Source organism: Nicotiana tabacum, chromosome 4 (genome assembly GCF_000715075.1).
Source record: "Nicotiana tabacum cultivar K326 chromosome 4, ASM71507v2, whole genome shotgun sequence".
NCBI lineage: Eukaryota > Viridiplantae > Streptophyta > Magnoliopsida > Solanales > Solanaceae > Nicotiana > Nicotiana tabacum.
The window spans coordinates 141,839,277-141,855,680 of record NC_134083.1 but is presented as its reverse complement, the minus strand read 5'-3'; the positions used below and the strand labels follow the sequence as shown (position 1 = coordinate 141,855,680).

At 36.6% G+C, this 16,404-nt stretch overlaps 2 protein-coding genes across 3 annotated transcripts; one reads left to right on the top strand and one right to left on the bottom strand.

Moving 5' to 3' along the window:
• Positions 1 to 158: 158 nt before the first annotated feature.
• Positions 159 to 5,842, bottom strand: LOC107796727 (immune-associated nucleotide-binding protein 9). Of its 2 annotated transcripts, none has more exons than XM_016619526.2 (6): positions 5,685 to 5,842; positions 3,774 to 3,999; positions 2,555 to 2,832; positions 1,591 to 1,755; positions 1,384 to 1,518; positions 159 to 634 (listed from the first exon to the last, which is right to left on the bottom strand). In XM_016619526.2, exons 2-6 carry the CDS (start codon positions 3,997 to 3,999, stop codon positions 419 to 421), a joined length of 1,020 nt encoding a protein of 339 aa, XP_016475012.1. In that variant the 5' UTR covers positions 5,685 to 5,842; the 3' UTR covers positions 159 to 418. The 2 variants fall into 2 exon arrangements, with proteins under 2 accessions (XP_016475012.1, XP_016475013.1); XM_016619527.2 differs by having other exon boundaries at positions 3,774 to 4,004; positions 5,685 to 5,825.
• An 8,128-nt stretch (positions 5,843 to 13,970) lies between these two features.
• LOC142180150 (uncharacterized) lies at positions 13,971 to 16,183 on the top strand. The gene is made up of 4 exons (XM_075251085.1): positions 13,971 to 14,090; positions 14,185 to 14,412; positions 14,619 to 15,114; positions 15,627 to 16,183. The coding sequence occupies exons 1-4, from the start codon at positions 13,971 to 13,973 to the stop codon at positions 16,181 to 16,183; spliced, it is 1,401 nt and encodes a 466-aa protein (XP_075107186.1).
• The last annotated feature ends 221 nt before the right edge of the window (positions 16,184 to 16,404 follow it).

Sequence of the window (16,404 nt, the reverse complement as noted above, 5' to 3'; positions counted from 1 at the left end):
TATTAAATTAGTCCGCCTGACATATAGACCACTTGGTTGCAATTAGAAGCCTCTACAAAATAATTTCTTTCGGGAAAATAGCAATAACTTTATGTCATACGAATAAACAGACACCGAGTTGGTTTATATATATAATGCAATAAGAGAAGAAAGAAATATCAACAAAAGGAGAAATATAAATAAAAAATAAAAGCTAATCTCATCATCCCTCAACGTAGAGAGTCCACTTCTTTGATCCTTGAGTTTGTTCTGATTGATACTCATGACCATAAACAAATATGATCTCGCAATATATAATCAACATATTAAAATATCAGTCTTTTGCATGATAGGAGGAGGTGAAAAAGAGTCAAAGCAGAGTAAATTCAGTTTAGTGGCAGATTTTTCCCAGAAGAGTATATATATATATATAACTTTGTCATAAAATATTACACACGCCATGATCTGCAGAACGACCTCGAAGCTCCTCAGTCTCCCTTTGAGCTCTCTCCAAATATTCTCTCAACTTGCGAATCTCGTCATCTGATTTCTTCTGTGCTTCTTTCGCACTTTGTTCTGCCTCCAACCGAGCAGCCTGCTCTTTCGCCAATTGCTCTTCAAGCCTATGTGTTGTATCCTTCAGCTTTGACTCAACCTGTCAAAGATGAAACAACAGCTATATAAAAAGCCCAAAGGCGCTACCTTGCTATCAGATCGCAGACCTAATTCATAGATTATAACGTACTTCCTTAGCACCAAAATACTACATACAATTCAACAAAGTTGTATTTGTATCGTGAATTTTCAAATAATCTTTTTCATCTTATCATTCTATAGCTATGTTTTTAGGATATATTTGGAAGAATACTTTCCACATATATATTTTCCAAGTTGAATTAATTCATTTACGAAATTGAGACATAATTTGCAGTTTGACCCTTGTTGAGTGAATCAAATTATCTGCTTTGGGGGGCAGAGTAAATGTCCAGCAGAATGACTTACAAATGCATATGAAGTGAAGTACTTTACTCTAGGTAGAGGGAACAAGACAGCTAAAATTACTATTCACTGCTCATAAGCGATATGATGTTCCAAACATGCCAAGTAAATTCCATAAACATGAAAATTTAGAAAGCTAAGGAAGATTGTTCAGACTTTCTCTCAAAGTCTAATATTTACCATGATTTCCAAGCGAAAAAGCAGTGCCAATTAAAAGTTTCTTTGTCGAAACCTACTATAACTACAGATTAGTAGAAGGTAGACATTAGCTCAATCCCTTGCTATTACTAAAAATGTATTGCACGATTAGCAGAGGCATCATTTGGCAATATGATATACAAGTTGATCAATGACTGATTAATTTATTTGTAGTAGTAGAAAAGGTTCAATAAAGATCAAACATACCACTTCAGTTATTCGCCTCAGTTGCTCTTCATACGACTTCCGCATTTGTTCCTTCAACTCTAATATCTCTTGCTTCGTATATCCCACCAAGTTATTAACCTCGGTTGCTTGATTTTGAAGTTTGATGGCTCCTTTCTATACATGTAACATTACAATTAATAAGTAGCCAAATTGCTGGATGAGGTCAGTTTGATTGATAATACATACCTTTAATTCCTTGAACAAGTCATCTGTATATGGTTTTCCACCATTATTCTCTACGACCACATTTACCAGGGAAAGTAGTTGTTTCAATTGGTCGGCTTTCTTCAAATGATCTTTAGACTTGTTATCAAAAAGCACTCGCCTGTTTCCACACATGGCGAGGATATCCTAGATCATAAATACAAAATACTTTAAGTTGAATACATCTCATACTTGTGTACAAAATACTTCAAGTTGAATATACCTCATACTTTCACAAGTTTGAAGAGGAATACAAGAACTAACAAAGCCAACTAAAGTTCGACGATTGAATACTAACAACATATAGCTCTATTAGTGGAAAACCTTCTTTTTCCTGACTTTTTGAAAGGGAAAAAAAAGTCTGTGTATCGCAATGTTCAAGGTGCATTGTAATTTTTCTCCCCATTTTCTTGTTCTTTAACCCTTCAAACCCCGACTGCAACATAAAACCATTAACTGGTGCTGATTTTGCTAGATCATCAACACAAATAAAGTCCAAACTATCTTATTTAATTCCAAGAATTTGAAAAGAGAAAACAAGGCAATCAAAGTACCTAGCTATGTTATTAGAAGAACTTCATTCCTTTCTCGTTTTTTGTAGTTCCTTATTTTTTTGGTTATTATAAATCAAGTCAGATGATTGGATCATAATCGTTTTCCTTTTACCATCCAACCACAGAGCAACCATTACTACCAACTCTTGCTTCTCCTGCCCCCCCCCCCCCCCCCAAAAAAAAAAAAATTCCTCACATCTTCTACTAGATTCATCCCACAAACTAATGTTTCTCAACTATCAAGATGATTAAATCTCCAAAGTGTTGGGGGAAAAGAAAAAAAAAACTCTTGAACAGAAGAATTTTCTAAATACAAATACATTTGACAAATAAAATCAATTAGCTTACTGAAAGTAAGATTGCATGAGATTATCTCTAAGCACATTATATACCTTTAAAGGCTCAGGGCAGTCACGACCTAGGTAATCGTCCAGAGTTTCGTCATTGTCCTCAAGATCATCCCCACCAGTGAAAACCAAAACCATGTAATCACTAATTTTGCCCCCAAAGAACTCCCTCAGACTCTGAACAGCAGCTTGTTCTTCTCTTGAAAAGCGAGTACGCACAGATAAAACTACAAGAACAGCATGAATCCCATCCTTGGCCATGTTGATGCATTTAACAATTTCATTTCCAATAAATTCAGGTTCAGCAGAAAAATCAAATAATCCTGCAATTCCGACAAAGTCAGCTAGTTTGGACTTTGATGTAATCAAACAACAGATCAAAGATCCAATATAGAGCATCTATACATGGGGAATTTTCTAGTGTTGAGGTCACATTGTTCAGTATGTTTTTTTTTAATAACCGTGGTGTCCGGCCCAGCTTGCGCTCACCTCGACTAATTCCACGGGATACCTGCCACCTCCCACCAGCAACAGGTATCAGGTAACTCTATCCACCAAGGCTTGGATAGATGGGAAGAAATCACCTAGTATTTGCCTCCGCTGGGATTTGAACCTGAGACCTCATGGTTCTCACCCACTTCATTGACCACTAGGCCACACCCTTGGGTGCTCTTCTTTCACCTTCTTTAGTCGAGGGACCGTGCTTTATCAGTCTCTTTAGATTACTCAGGAACAGTTAATACCATATGAGGAATGAAAGAAAACACAGTAAGACCGTCTCACCTGGTAATTTAAGATCTATAAAGAAGGATACTCCCATCAATAAGTTTACAGTTTACATACTTAAACAAAACAAGATATACATAATACACTCACAGTTCCGAGATTACACAACGACCAATTGAGAATTCTTAGAATACTTTTTTCATGCCTTTTTATGTGCTAAAATTGGGATTGACTTTTTTCAGCACTATAATTCTTTTGAACATGTCAATCGTCAAAGCATATCACTGTATATAAAATGTACTCCACATGCCAGTCAAACACAACACAAATATAGATACTAACATTTCATAAAGAAATCTGCATTATATTCCACCTTTACTTAACGACAAAACATTTGTTCGAAAATCATTAGTTATAAACATCAGACAGAGTAGTACTTGACTTACTTGAACTCTTATCAATTATAAGATACTATCTTTATAATACAAATATAGCTTGTTGCAACAACTAAGGAAAAGAAACGATTTGCATCATATACCAGGGGTATCAATCACATCGAGTATTTGGCCATCTTCTAGTACAGTCCTCTGCAGCTCACAAGTACTTGTAACACCAGCTGAGCTAGACATTGACCTGAACGCCTTTCTTCCAAGAATGCTATTGCCTGTAGCACTTTTACCATTACCTGTACGCCCAACCAGAACCAGTGTCCGAGCTCCATTTGCAGCGAATTCCCAATCATCACTTATTGCACTTCCACCCATCTTATCTTATTGAATCAAAGAACATAAAATGAAGGAGCAGTTGAGTAAATGGTGAAACAGTAGGGTCAAAAGATGCTGCTGTTCAAAGAGTACAACACTGATAGCTATATGATCATATAAGCATTAATGCATTATCAACAAAACAAACTTTTCTTTAATCAAATGTCAAACCTGGAAAGTAATGCATGTGAACAGAAAGTGAAAGTAAGTAGACTCTTAAACAGTAGGTTCCAGTCAAAGCTAGGCTTTTTCTTCTATGGAGGTAAACGAATTATGTCTAACTATAATAGTTTCGGAATGGTTAATGGATGAAAAGAGGTAAGGAAATAGATGAATAAAAATACAGACAGTTTAAGGGGCTATTCAAGGTTTTCATGCAATACTATAAGATCCCTAATTGTTTTTTCAACTGTTATCTTGGTGGTTTGTATAAGCTCGAGATTATTGGATCTAGAAGGAGTTTGAGGCATGTTCCTGAAAATTCCAATAAGCAGACTAAAGGGATGAAGTTGAACTCTAAAACAAAGTAAGAGAAGAGAGCCTTAAGAATTTCCCTTGACAACCCTACAATTAGGTACAATCAATCTACTAATGACCGCAAAAAAACATAATCAGCTTGTTTGAAAACCTTTTAACTATTAATATCTGCATAAGATAGCTTATAATGCGGATAAAATCTGTAAAGAGAAGTCACAGAAATCTTGAATACTGGTTCAACAAACTATCATACTGGTCAGAGACATATTTCGGAATAGCTTGATAAATAAGTTAGATACGGCGAGACTTGAATGTAAATCTCCTTTGAAGTCCCAAGGCCCCAATCAACACCAGGTTAGACATTGAAAAATAACACCAGGCTAGCACCCAAGTGTGTGGCTTAGGGGTCAATGGTGTGAGTTGAAAACCTTGGACGCCATATTTCAAGTCCCCACAGTTGGGTAGAGTTATCCAATACTTGTACTGGTTGGAGGTAGAGGTACCAGAGGGAGTTAAGGTGCGCTCAGTTATTAAAAATAGTAATAAGTCTATTAGGACCTCTCATTACTTGTGAAACCTATGTGAACCTAGAGCTCTTATACCAAGCTATCATGCCCAATTTCTACTATAGGTCGTGATGACACCCAATGTCGCCGCTAGTACTACTAGAACACCATATATTCTCTCTATATAGTCAACTAGAATTGGTAGAAAACAATGCCAATGGATCAAAAAATTAGTACTAATAAACAACACACAAAAAACTAAAAAACCTCCAAAAATATAACTATAAAATCAGCTTTATCTAAAGCAGCACAGAAAGGGGCTGATCCCAAGCAATTCCAACTGGACTGTGCTCATTCTTTCATACTGATAATTTGCAGTACAATTGAGATAGAAAGCAGAGAAATACTACCAAATAACTTAGCATCTTTCCAGACCCCATACCTCTGATCAAACTTGTATAATTTAAAACATGAAACAAGTTTCAATGCAGAAAAAAAACATTTTTTTTCTCACCTTAATAGAATTAAACCCTATTATCAGTTGAATATCCCCAATTCAATCAATCACTTCATTCCAATTTCTTGATTTTCCCCATTTCATTAGATCATTAAAAAGGTTTTAATCAAAGAGAAAAACAAAATCCCAATTCATGAATTAAAATCTTTATGTGAAAAAAGAAAATAAGATTATACTTTGCTTACCTTGAGAGTTGCTAGAGAGAGAACCAAGAAACTGTGTTTTCGGAATAGAAAAAGAAATAATAACCTAATCAAAATCAGTATAAAAAGCAGAGAGACAAAATCTAAGATAACTCTATGACTTAATCGATAAGTAAGTAATTGCCAAGAAGTTGCAAAATACTTGTCAACATAAAATACAAAAGGAATAGAATTATATCACAAATAGGAGTGTTACTCCATCATACTTTATTATTTAGATAAAAAATATTTTTCATTTAATACGTAGTATACTACATGTACGTCTTCTCCATTATATTCAAATTGACTTTTAAGTTTATGAATGCCAAAATTAATTCGAGAAATTAATTTAAATAGGTGCCCGCCCAAAGTTAATTTTAGACTCTCTGTAATCTAGGTTGGTAATCTCTTTAGATCTTTTAAGATTATGAAATTATTTTTCTTTTCATTTTTTTTAGTTTATGCTATTAGACTCACTAATATAGAAGATAGTTTGTTATTTATGGAATAGAAAAGTAAATAGATATTAATCAAATATATTTGATACTCCGATTTTATTAATGAAAATCAAAACTTAAAATTCTATCTTCTCATTCAAAATCCACGATACCTAGCACAACTTGTGACCGAGGGTCTTCACCTAGCAATGAGCAATTACTGGAATCATGTGTGAGTGAACAGCATTCTACGACCACTAGCTCCACAACTAAATCCAAACTTAGTGCAAGAAATGAGAGCACAATGGAATCTCCCTCCCACCTTCAATCCAGTTCCCATACTTCCACAAAACCTAGGATTGGATCTTCCGTTCTTTCCACCGGAAGCCCTAATTGTCCTCAATCCTATTCTAATGCAATGGGAGGCACCACACCCAGCACCACCTCCCCAACCACAACTACAGAACCCAAACATGCAAATGCATATGGAGAAAATGAATCTCAACCCTCCAGCAGTTCCAAATGTATGCAACCTAATGAAAAACGAAATGAACGAACAAATAGACTTAGTAGGAGAATCAATGGTGGAATTATCAAACCTAGACGAGGTAAAAATGCTCCTATTCAAGGAAACACAAGAGAAGAGGCACATACTTGCATGCCTTCAGAATTTTCTCAAATGCTCAATGGACATACGTCCTCCACAAAATCCAACGGTGGGCAACAGGGCAATGATCCTAGTTCCTTCTCTAAGGAGAAACTCAACAACCCCTAAGGATGTGGTGGTAAATGGTCATGCACATGCACAAGATTTTAATATGATTAGTCCCATTAATATCATTATATGGAATATAAGGGGAGGAAATAATGAAGATTTTAGGAGAAACTTTGGAGAGTTAATGATGCAACACATCCCTTGTATGGTCACACTTTTTGAGACCAGAATGCAATCCCATGTTTTACTTCTAAATGAATTTGGATTCTCCGATATGATTGAAGTCCTGGCAGATGGTCAAGCTGGTGGTATGGTAGTTCTATGGGACCATGCTAAGGTCAATGTTCACAACTTTGTCCGTAAAAATCATGAAATCCATGCAACCATTGAGGTATGTCCTACTAAATTCATATGGTTATTTTCATCAATATATGCTAGTACTAATTCTACTACTAGAGACGAAATGTGAAAAAATATTAAAAATATTTCTGATAACTATAAAGGGCCATGGCTAGTGGGAGGGGACTTTAATGATATTTTTAAAATAAATAAAAAATTAGGAGGGAGACCACTGAACCGTAGGTGTATTTTTAAACTTTGGTCTGGTATCAATTATTGTAATCTACTTGATCTTGGTTATAAAGGTAGTAGATACACTTGGTCTAATAATAGATTTAGTAACAACAGTCTAATTATGGAACGACTTGACAAAGTCTTGAAAATGATCAGTGGATCTAAATCTATCCAAATGCTACTGCAACTCATCTCCCCAAAACTCATTCGGACTATAATCCATTACTCATAAATCTCATACCTAAACAGTACCATAATTTTCCAAAACCTTTTCTCCTTGAACCTTTTTGGTGCAAGCACCCTCAATTTAAAGAATTAGTTACTAACGCTTGGTCTAACAATCACTATGTAATGGCTTCATCGACCTTTAAAGATCATGTCACTAACTGAAAAAACAAAACCTTTGGTGATATCTTTAGGAAGAAAAAACGAATTTTAGCTAGGCTCAAAGGTATTCAAACCTCTACTTCTTATCATTCCAGCCTTTTTCTTCAAAATTTGGAAGCTGCCCTATAATTTAATTTTAATAACATCCTAAAAATTGAGGAAGACTACTGGAAACTCCGCTCTAGAATTCAATGGCTCAACGAGGGAGATGCAAATACGAAATTTTACCATATTATGGCTACCAATAGGAAAAGAAGAAATAAAATTATTTTATTTAAAGATGATAATAATAATTGAATCGATGATCCAGGGGCCATCCTTAACCATACTACAGAGTATTTTAGTAACATTTTCACAACAACACACACCTCCAGTGATTGGAATGCTATAAGATATGATCCAAAAAGTCATAACAAGACTGATCTATCCTCACTAGATAACCTCTCACAAACGGGGAGATTATTAAAGCTTGCTTCTCCTTTAAATCATACAAAGCTCCAGGTCCGGATGGACTTCACCCATTTTTCTTCCAGAATTATTGGAACATAATTGGCAACTATGTGATTAATCTCTGTAAAGAAGCCTTCAACAGTGGAAAATTTCCTGATGGTATAAATGACACTCTTCTATGTCTTATTCCAAAAATTCCCAATATAAATAACTTAAAAAACTTTTGGCCTATAGGACTTTGTAACACAATTTACAAAATCATTACCAAGGTAATGTCAAATCGATTAAAACCCTTCCTAAACAGCCTCATTAGCCCCTATCAATCAAGCTTCATAAAAAATAGGAAGGCTAGTGACAATTCTATCATTATTCAAGAACTCATGCTCAAAATGAATAAGTATCGTGGTAAAACACACAATATGTTTTTAAAAATCGACCTAGAAAAGGCTTTTGATTGTCTTGAATGGTCCTTCATCTATAGAGCCCTCTCTTTCTTTAATTTCCCCCTAAACATTACGAAACTTATTATGAACTGTATTTCCTCATCAAAAATTACAATCCCAGTTAACGGCTCTAGAACTAATTATTCTATGTATGGAGATGCTGTCTTCTCTCATCAACCACAAAGTAGATATGAGATGCTGGGATCCAATAACCATAGGAAAAAATAACTACCAACTATCGCATTTATTCTTTGCGGATGATCTTACCTTAATGGACAAGATTAATAATAAATCTATAAAAACTATTAAACATTGACTTGATCTATTTTGTTCAATGTCAGGACAATCCATTAATAGGGTCAAATTAAAAATTATTATCTCCAAACACTGCCCAAAACCTAGAGCGACTGATTTTTAATTTTTCATTGACAACATGCTAGCAAGACTAGCTACTTGGAAATCAAACTGCCTCACAATGGCAGGTAGGTGCACTCTAGCTACCTCGTGCCTAAATACACTCCCTAATCATATTATGCAGTATACCCTCTTACCCTCAAAGACTCTTAAAAATATTGACAAAATCCAGCGTAACTTCTTATGGGGCACAAATACTACCTCCAAAAAACTACATCTTATAAAATGGGACACCATTACCAAGCACAAAAAGGAGGGTAGATTAGGGATTCGTACGGCAAAAAGCAAAAATTTGGTAAACCTAGCCAACCTTTCTTGGAGACTCCTATCAAATGCTCATTCCTGTTGGGTAAAAACTATTCATGAGCTTCATGGTAATAGAAAGAATATTAAAAATTCTTCTTTTATTTGGAATAGCATTATCCATAGATGGGATATTTATAGTAAAGGAATTACTTGGATACCCATAAGTTATCATCTCTCAATACCTGGAACACTCGTTGGATCCACTAATCCCCACCATTACGCCAATGCACCTATGGTCCCCTTGCCCAAAAAGATAACTTACTAACCATTAAGGACTTATGGATTAACAATCAGTGGGACTTATCAAAAATCTCTATGGAGCTTCATCCACCCTTAATAAATAAAATAAAAGCCACCACTCCTAATTCCAATAATTGCGACACCCCTATTTGGTCACTAACCACTAATGGTCACTTTACCAGTAAGTTGTGTTATAATCTATTAGATACTCACCCAATCATAACTCAGGACTTTACTTGGATTTGGGAACTGACTTGTCCTAACAAAATAAAATTTTTACTATGGAAATGCTTTCATAACAAACTCCCTATGAGAACCTACTTAAACCACATTGGTATAAACATTGACCTTACTTGCACCTTTTGTAAGAATGATAAGAAAATAATTACCCATATTTTTATGCACTACACAACCGTAAAAGATTTCTGACTGCACTTAGGCATAAACATAATCAGCTGGGATTCATCGAGTAATTGGCTAACAAATATTCATGACCTTAACTGTTTACTAATAAAGGGAACCATTAATTGGAAAGAAATATTTTCCTTTGCTATATGGTCTATTTGGGTTAATAGAAATAATAACCTTTTTAATAACACTACTAACAAAGCGTTTATGCAATATGCTTACAAGCTAGCAGTGGAATATAAACTCCTCACAGAAAAGGAAACTATGCCACAACAAAAAAAATTTATCTCGGTAAAATGGCTTACACCTACTTGTAACCATATTAAGCTTAACACCGACGGCTCCTTTAATGAAGAAACATCTACATGTGGCTTTGGTGGGCTATTCAGGAATAACAATGGTAAATGGGTGCTTGGGTTCCAGGGGTCTCTACCAGGCCTATCTCCCTTGCATGCTGAGCTGATGGCACTAAAGACAGACCTACATCTTGCAATGGAACAAGGATTCACTAACTTAGAAGTGGAATCAGACTCTACGGATGTCATTAACTGCTTACAAAATGGTAACACACTGCTTAACAACATTATTCACGAATGCAGGTTATTGATGTACCAGACGAGAGTGCAAACGATCGAGCACACCTTCAGAGAGGTCAACAAACCAGCTCACAAGCTGGCTAAGCATGCTCTTCGTGTCAACAATGGCAGGGATCTCGAAACTATGCACTATCCACGACCTTTTGTAACCGCCGTCTTATCCAGTGACTATGAAGGTTCTATCTACCTAGTTAAGAATATTAGGAAAGGTGCATGCACTAAGCTTGCATATTGGAAACAAAAATGTCCTACGTGACATTACTATGTTATGTAATAGCCAAGTAGGTAATGTCCCCTTGGGCAACGTTGACTATGTAAAGTCTGTTTTATGATTTTAATATAATAGATCCCTGCTTATCAAAGAAAAGTATGTACACACTGGAAAACAGGTGAAAACTCAACATCGCTATCGACTTGAGCAGTAAGCATATATTTATAATTGAAGTGTTCTAAAATTAGATAATCATACCAAAGTAATACCTATTGTCATGAATAACTATAATTGGTACAGTGATATTAATTCAAAATCTTAATCTGTTCCTACTAAAATTATTAAAGTTAATGACGTTGGGTTTGATTTTGTCCTAGGCCTAAATAATATGGTTATTTACACTCAAAATCGGATAACAATTATATTTGTAAGTAGTTTTAAGGATACACGGATTAATTTGATACAAAGCGATAAATTGAGTTGTTATTGAATAAACAAAGACAAGATAAATTCAAATCACATGAGTTGGATAGTTTCAGTCTTAATAAAATAGTCACTCTCCTCACGTCGACTCAACGTTTTATCTAGTCGGAAACAACTATCTCCATCGAAACTCAGTCATGAATTTCTACGTTCCTCCGCTAGGAACGAGCACACACAAGCCCCCAGATCCACCAGATGTTATGAATTTCCCACCCCTTACCACAAATTCCCAAAGAAACCATAACATTAACACTCAAGTTGTGAATTTGGGGCAAAATCCCAATCCAGAAGATCAGGCTACTTACAGAGGAGCCCTAGGGCTAAAGGAGCAATCTACAAATAAGGCCAGAATCAAACTCCAACACAGAAAATATGAAATTATCAACGGGAAACCAGTAGTAACATTCACAAATGAAGAACATGATCTACTAGCTGAGACTTGCAAATGGACGCTAATAGATAACTTCGATCAAAATCTCCCCCAAATTGACAAAATTAGGGCAGATTTCGCAAGAATCGTGCCTACTAAAGGGCATGTGAAAATTGGGGCCAAAGATGCTAAACATGTCTTCATTGATGTTGAGAATGAAGAAGACTACAATTTAATAGCTTCATACACCTTTATACAATTTGGTGACGACCAATCCATGAAGATATAGAGGTGGACCGCTAATTTCAAACCAAACAAGGCTATGTCTCTAGCACCGGTGTGGATCAATCTTCCAGATCTTCCATGGCATTACTACGAGTGGGCAGCCCTCTGTAGGATTGCTGGGCCTATTGGAACACCAATTGTCATGGATAAAGCCACTCAGACAAAAACCAGACCAACGACAACAAAAATGAGAATTGAGATAGATTTATTGAAACCTCTGATCACGGAAGTTCAGGTGGCCATTCAGAACCCAGAAGGTATCTTGGAGACATTCAATCAAAAATTGAATACGAAATAGTCCCCCTTTTTTGCTCTCATTGTAGAATCCAAGGTCATATAAGGGAGGTTTGTCAAAGTGCCCCCAAAACTGATCATGTGGATACCCAAAATAAGAAGCTAGCAGAAGAAGAAAAGAGGAACCAGCAGGCTGAGAGAAACAACAACAACCAGATTAACAAAGGCAGCATATATAGTCCTAATAAACCCACTTCTAGCACCATCAGTACAAAACATGGAACACAACAAATAGAAGTCGATACAAATATGAGCGACAAACAAGTCACCAAGGCTTCCACATCTACTTTAAAGGGAGGATGGCAACAAGTGGATAAAAGAAAAGGAAAAGGCAAAAACAACATCAATGTGAGTTCTTCTCCAAAGAACCCACAAATCAGTGAGGAGAATCAAGTCATAAGTCAAGGTAACAACTTTCAGCTTAATGACAATATGTTCAATCAAGTAGCTGAGAAGGAAATAATGGAGCAAACGATGAAGACTAGCACAGATAAGGAGAACATTGTGCAAGGAAAAATTGAGGAAGACTCTAACTTTATCTTTGGCATGAACTCCAGATGGGACAGAAAATACGACAACAAAACAAAGGAAAGAAAGCAGAACAAGAACGAAATGCACCACCATAACCTTAGAGTTAGGAAGAATAGAAATGTACCCTCGACCTATATGGAGAACACTGATCAACAAGCAAAAAGCAACAAGGATTCCTCGAACGGTCATGACGCCAATAATAGCAAAAGGATGCCTTCCAAGAAACAGAGATTCAAAGACAAAGTTAGTATCACTAAAGGGGTTACTACTAAGGGAGAGGATCAAGTACCCAAGACTGTACCCCAATGGACCCCCATAAACTTTACTCAAATGCAGAACCAGGATTTGGATATACTGAAGAAGAAAGAGGGAAACGGACATCAAAATCCTGAGGTTGAACCCCCAGACTCAATGGAAGAGCTTTTTAATGTTCCAGTGGGCCAAGTGCAAGAATTGGATATGGTATCTGGTGACAAGCTCAACCAGGAAATGTTTATGGAATGTATTGAAGGGGATATTGAAAAATCTCTATCAGATGATGAAGCGATCATGGAGGATATCAGAAAATCCTACCCTGAGGAGTCACTCTGCTTTCGAGACAAGGAGCAGACTAATGTTTCCAATATCAACAACTTGTCCCCAAGGAATCAACACAATATTGGAGGGAGATAATTTTTCAAAGACAAGTCTATTGACTCCTCAGTGGCAGATCAAAGCCCCTCAATCCTAATACTTCCCATGATTAATACAATATCGTGGAATATCAGAGGTATAGGGTCCAAAGGATCTCTTGAGAGACTCAAAACCTTAAAACTTCAATATTAACTTCCTCTCATCTGCCTACAAGAACCTATGGTGGATAGTAGCAAGATTGAGAAATTCAAAAGAAAGCTGAGAATACAACATGCCTTCTTTAATTGCTCTAACAAGGTATGGCCTTTCTGGACTAATGACATCAACATTAATATCCTCTAAGACAAAGAAAAACATGTTCACATTAAGGCTAATCACAATAATTGCCCCTCCTTCCTTTTAACGATTGTTTATGCTAAATGCTCTGAAGAACTGAGAAGGGAGATATGGGCAGATCTAAGGAACTTAGCTACTACCATCCAAGATCCTTGGGGGGTCATTGGTGACTTTAATATGATTACTAATAGAGAAGAGAAACTGGGTGGCAGATCTCATAGACTAGAGGAAAGCATGGACTTCATAGAATGTCTCAACGAGTGTGGATTACCAGATGCTGGTTTTACTGGTGCTAAAGTTACTTGGTGTGTAATAGGGATCCGCCCCTCACTATATGAAAAAGACTCGATAGATTGGTATATAATTCTGATTGGTTTGATATTCTCAATAGCACAACTGTCACACACCTATCCAGATCCTGCTCAGATCATGCTCAGATCATGCTCCACTTCTAGTGAAGTTGCATCACGAAGATATACAAGGAGCCAGATACTTCAAGTTTCTCAACTTCTGGACTGAACATCCTGATTTCATACAGACAGTACAGAACATTTGGAGTATTTACATCCAAGGCAATGCCTTATTTATCCTGCAGCAGAAGATCAAGAACACTACTAAGGCACTTAGTACATGGTCCAGGTAAACCTTTGGAGATATCTTTGAGGAACCTAAAATATTAGAAAACCTCATTAGGGACTAGAAGAGATCTGCATGACCAATAATACTCCAGAGAATAGAAGTGAACTTTCTAAGAGTAAAGCAGAGTTTATAAGATACCTAAAGATTCATGACTCTATTTTGAGCGAAAAATCTAGAGTTAAATAGTTCAATGAGGGTGATGCCAATACTGCCTACTTCCATGCGACTATTAAAGAGAAAAGAAGAAAGTTGACAATTAGAAGGATTCAAGATGGAGAAGGTAACTGGCTTGAAGATTATGAGTCTTTTGCTGAGGGGATTGTGAACTTTTACAAGAACCTCTTTTCAGAAGACTCCAGCAACACTGACTTTAGAGAACTAGACTGCATTGAAAGATGTATTACTGATGAGGATAACACTAGAATCAGTGCCATCCCTACTCTCCAAGAAGTCACTGACATTGTGTTATCCATAGATGCCAATAGCTCCCCAGGGCATGATGGCCTAAGTGGGATGTTCTATCACAAGTGTTGGGACATTATATCTGAGGATGTGTATAATGCTGTGAAAGCTGTATTCAGAGGCTCAACACTTACCAAATTCTACACTCACACTTGTATTGTCATGATTCCTAAAGTTGATCACCCCCAAAGTTTCTCGGACCTTAGGCCAATTAGCCTTTGTAATGTGTCTTCCAAAATTATTTCTAAAATTCTCAACGCCAGGCTCTCCAGCATATTACCTTGGGTCGTCTCCAGGAACCAATCTGGCTTCATAAAGGGGAGATCAATCTCAGAAAACATACTCCTTGCACATGAGATCATCAGTGACATCAACAAACCAAATAAATGAGGCAATGTTGTTCTGAAACTTGATATGACCAAAGCATATGACAGAGTCTGGTGGATCTTCCTTGGAAAACTTTTAAAGAAGATAGGCCTCAGTGAGAAATGGATTGATATTATTCACATGTACATCTCCAATAATTGGTATTCTGTGCCGGTTAATGGAAGAAGAAATGGTTTCTTCCAATATGAGAGGGGCTTAAGGCAGGGAGACCCTCTCTCCCCTTCTCTCTTTATTTTAAGTGCTGAATTCTTTCTCATATGATGAACAATCTTTATAATAGAGTGGGTTACGAAAGTTTTTACATGAATATTAATTATCCTAAAGTTAATCATCTTTCTTTTGCAGATGGCACCATTCTATTTTGTAATGAAAATAAGAGGTCCATGAGATTGGTATTAAGTACCTTAACTGAGTATGAGAAGATCTCTAGGCAACTCATCAATAAGAACAAGAGTTGTTTTGCAATGAGCACCAAGACCAATTTGGTTACTATCAACAGAATGAAGGCTATCACTGGCATGAAATACCAAAAGTTCCCAATCAAATATCTGGGATGCCCTCTCACAACAGGGAGAAACAAGATTGAATTTTACTCAGATATTGTGAACAAAGTCATAGGTAGAATCAGAGGATGGCATACCAAACTCCTCTCTACTGGGGGAAGAGCCATCCTCATCAGACATGTTCTTCTGGCTCTCCCTATACATCTACTAGCTGCAATGAATCCACCAAAAGGAACATTAGAGCTCATAGAGAAATTTGTAGCCAAATTCTTCTGGTCAGGGCAAGATAGTGGAGGAAAATATTACTGGGCTGCATGGAAAAACTTGTGCTACCCTTATTGTGAAGGTGATGCTAATTTTAGGAGGCTCAGTGATACCTGTAAAGCTTTTAGAGCTTAACAGTGGTGGCACCTTAGAACAACAAACTCTCTCTGGGGTCCTTCATGATTGCTAAATACTGTGATTTGAAGCACCCTATTACTATTAACTGGAATAAGGGGAACTCACAAAACTGGAAAGCCATTTGTGACATCAAAGAAGAAATGGAGCTCAATATTGTTTGGAGCATTGGAAAAGGAGATGTCTCATTTTGGTTCGACAACTGGTGCCCATTGTGACCT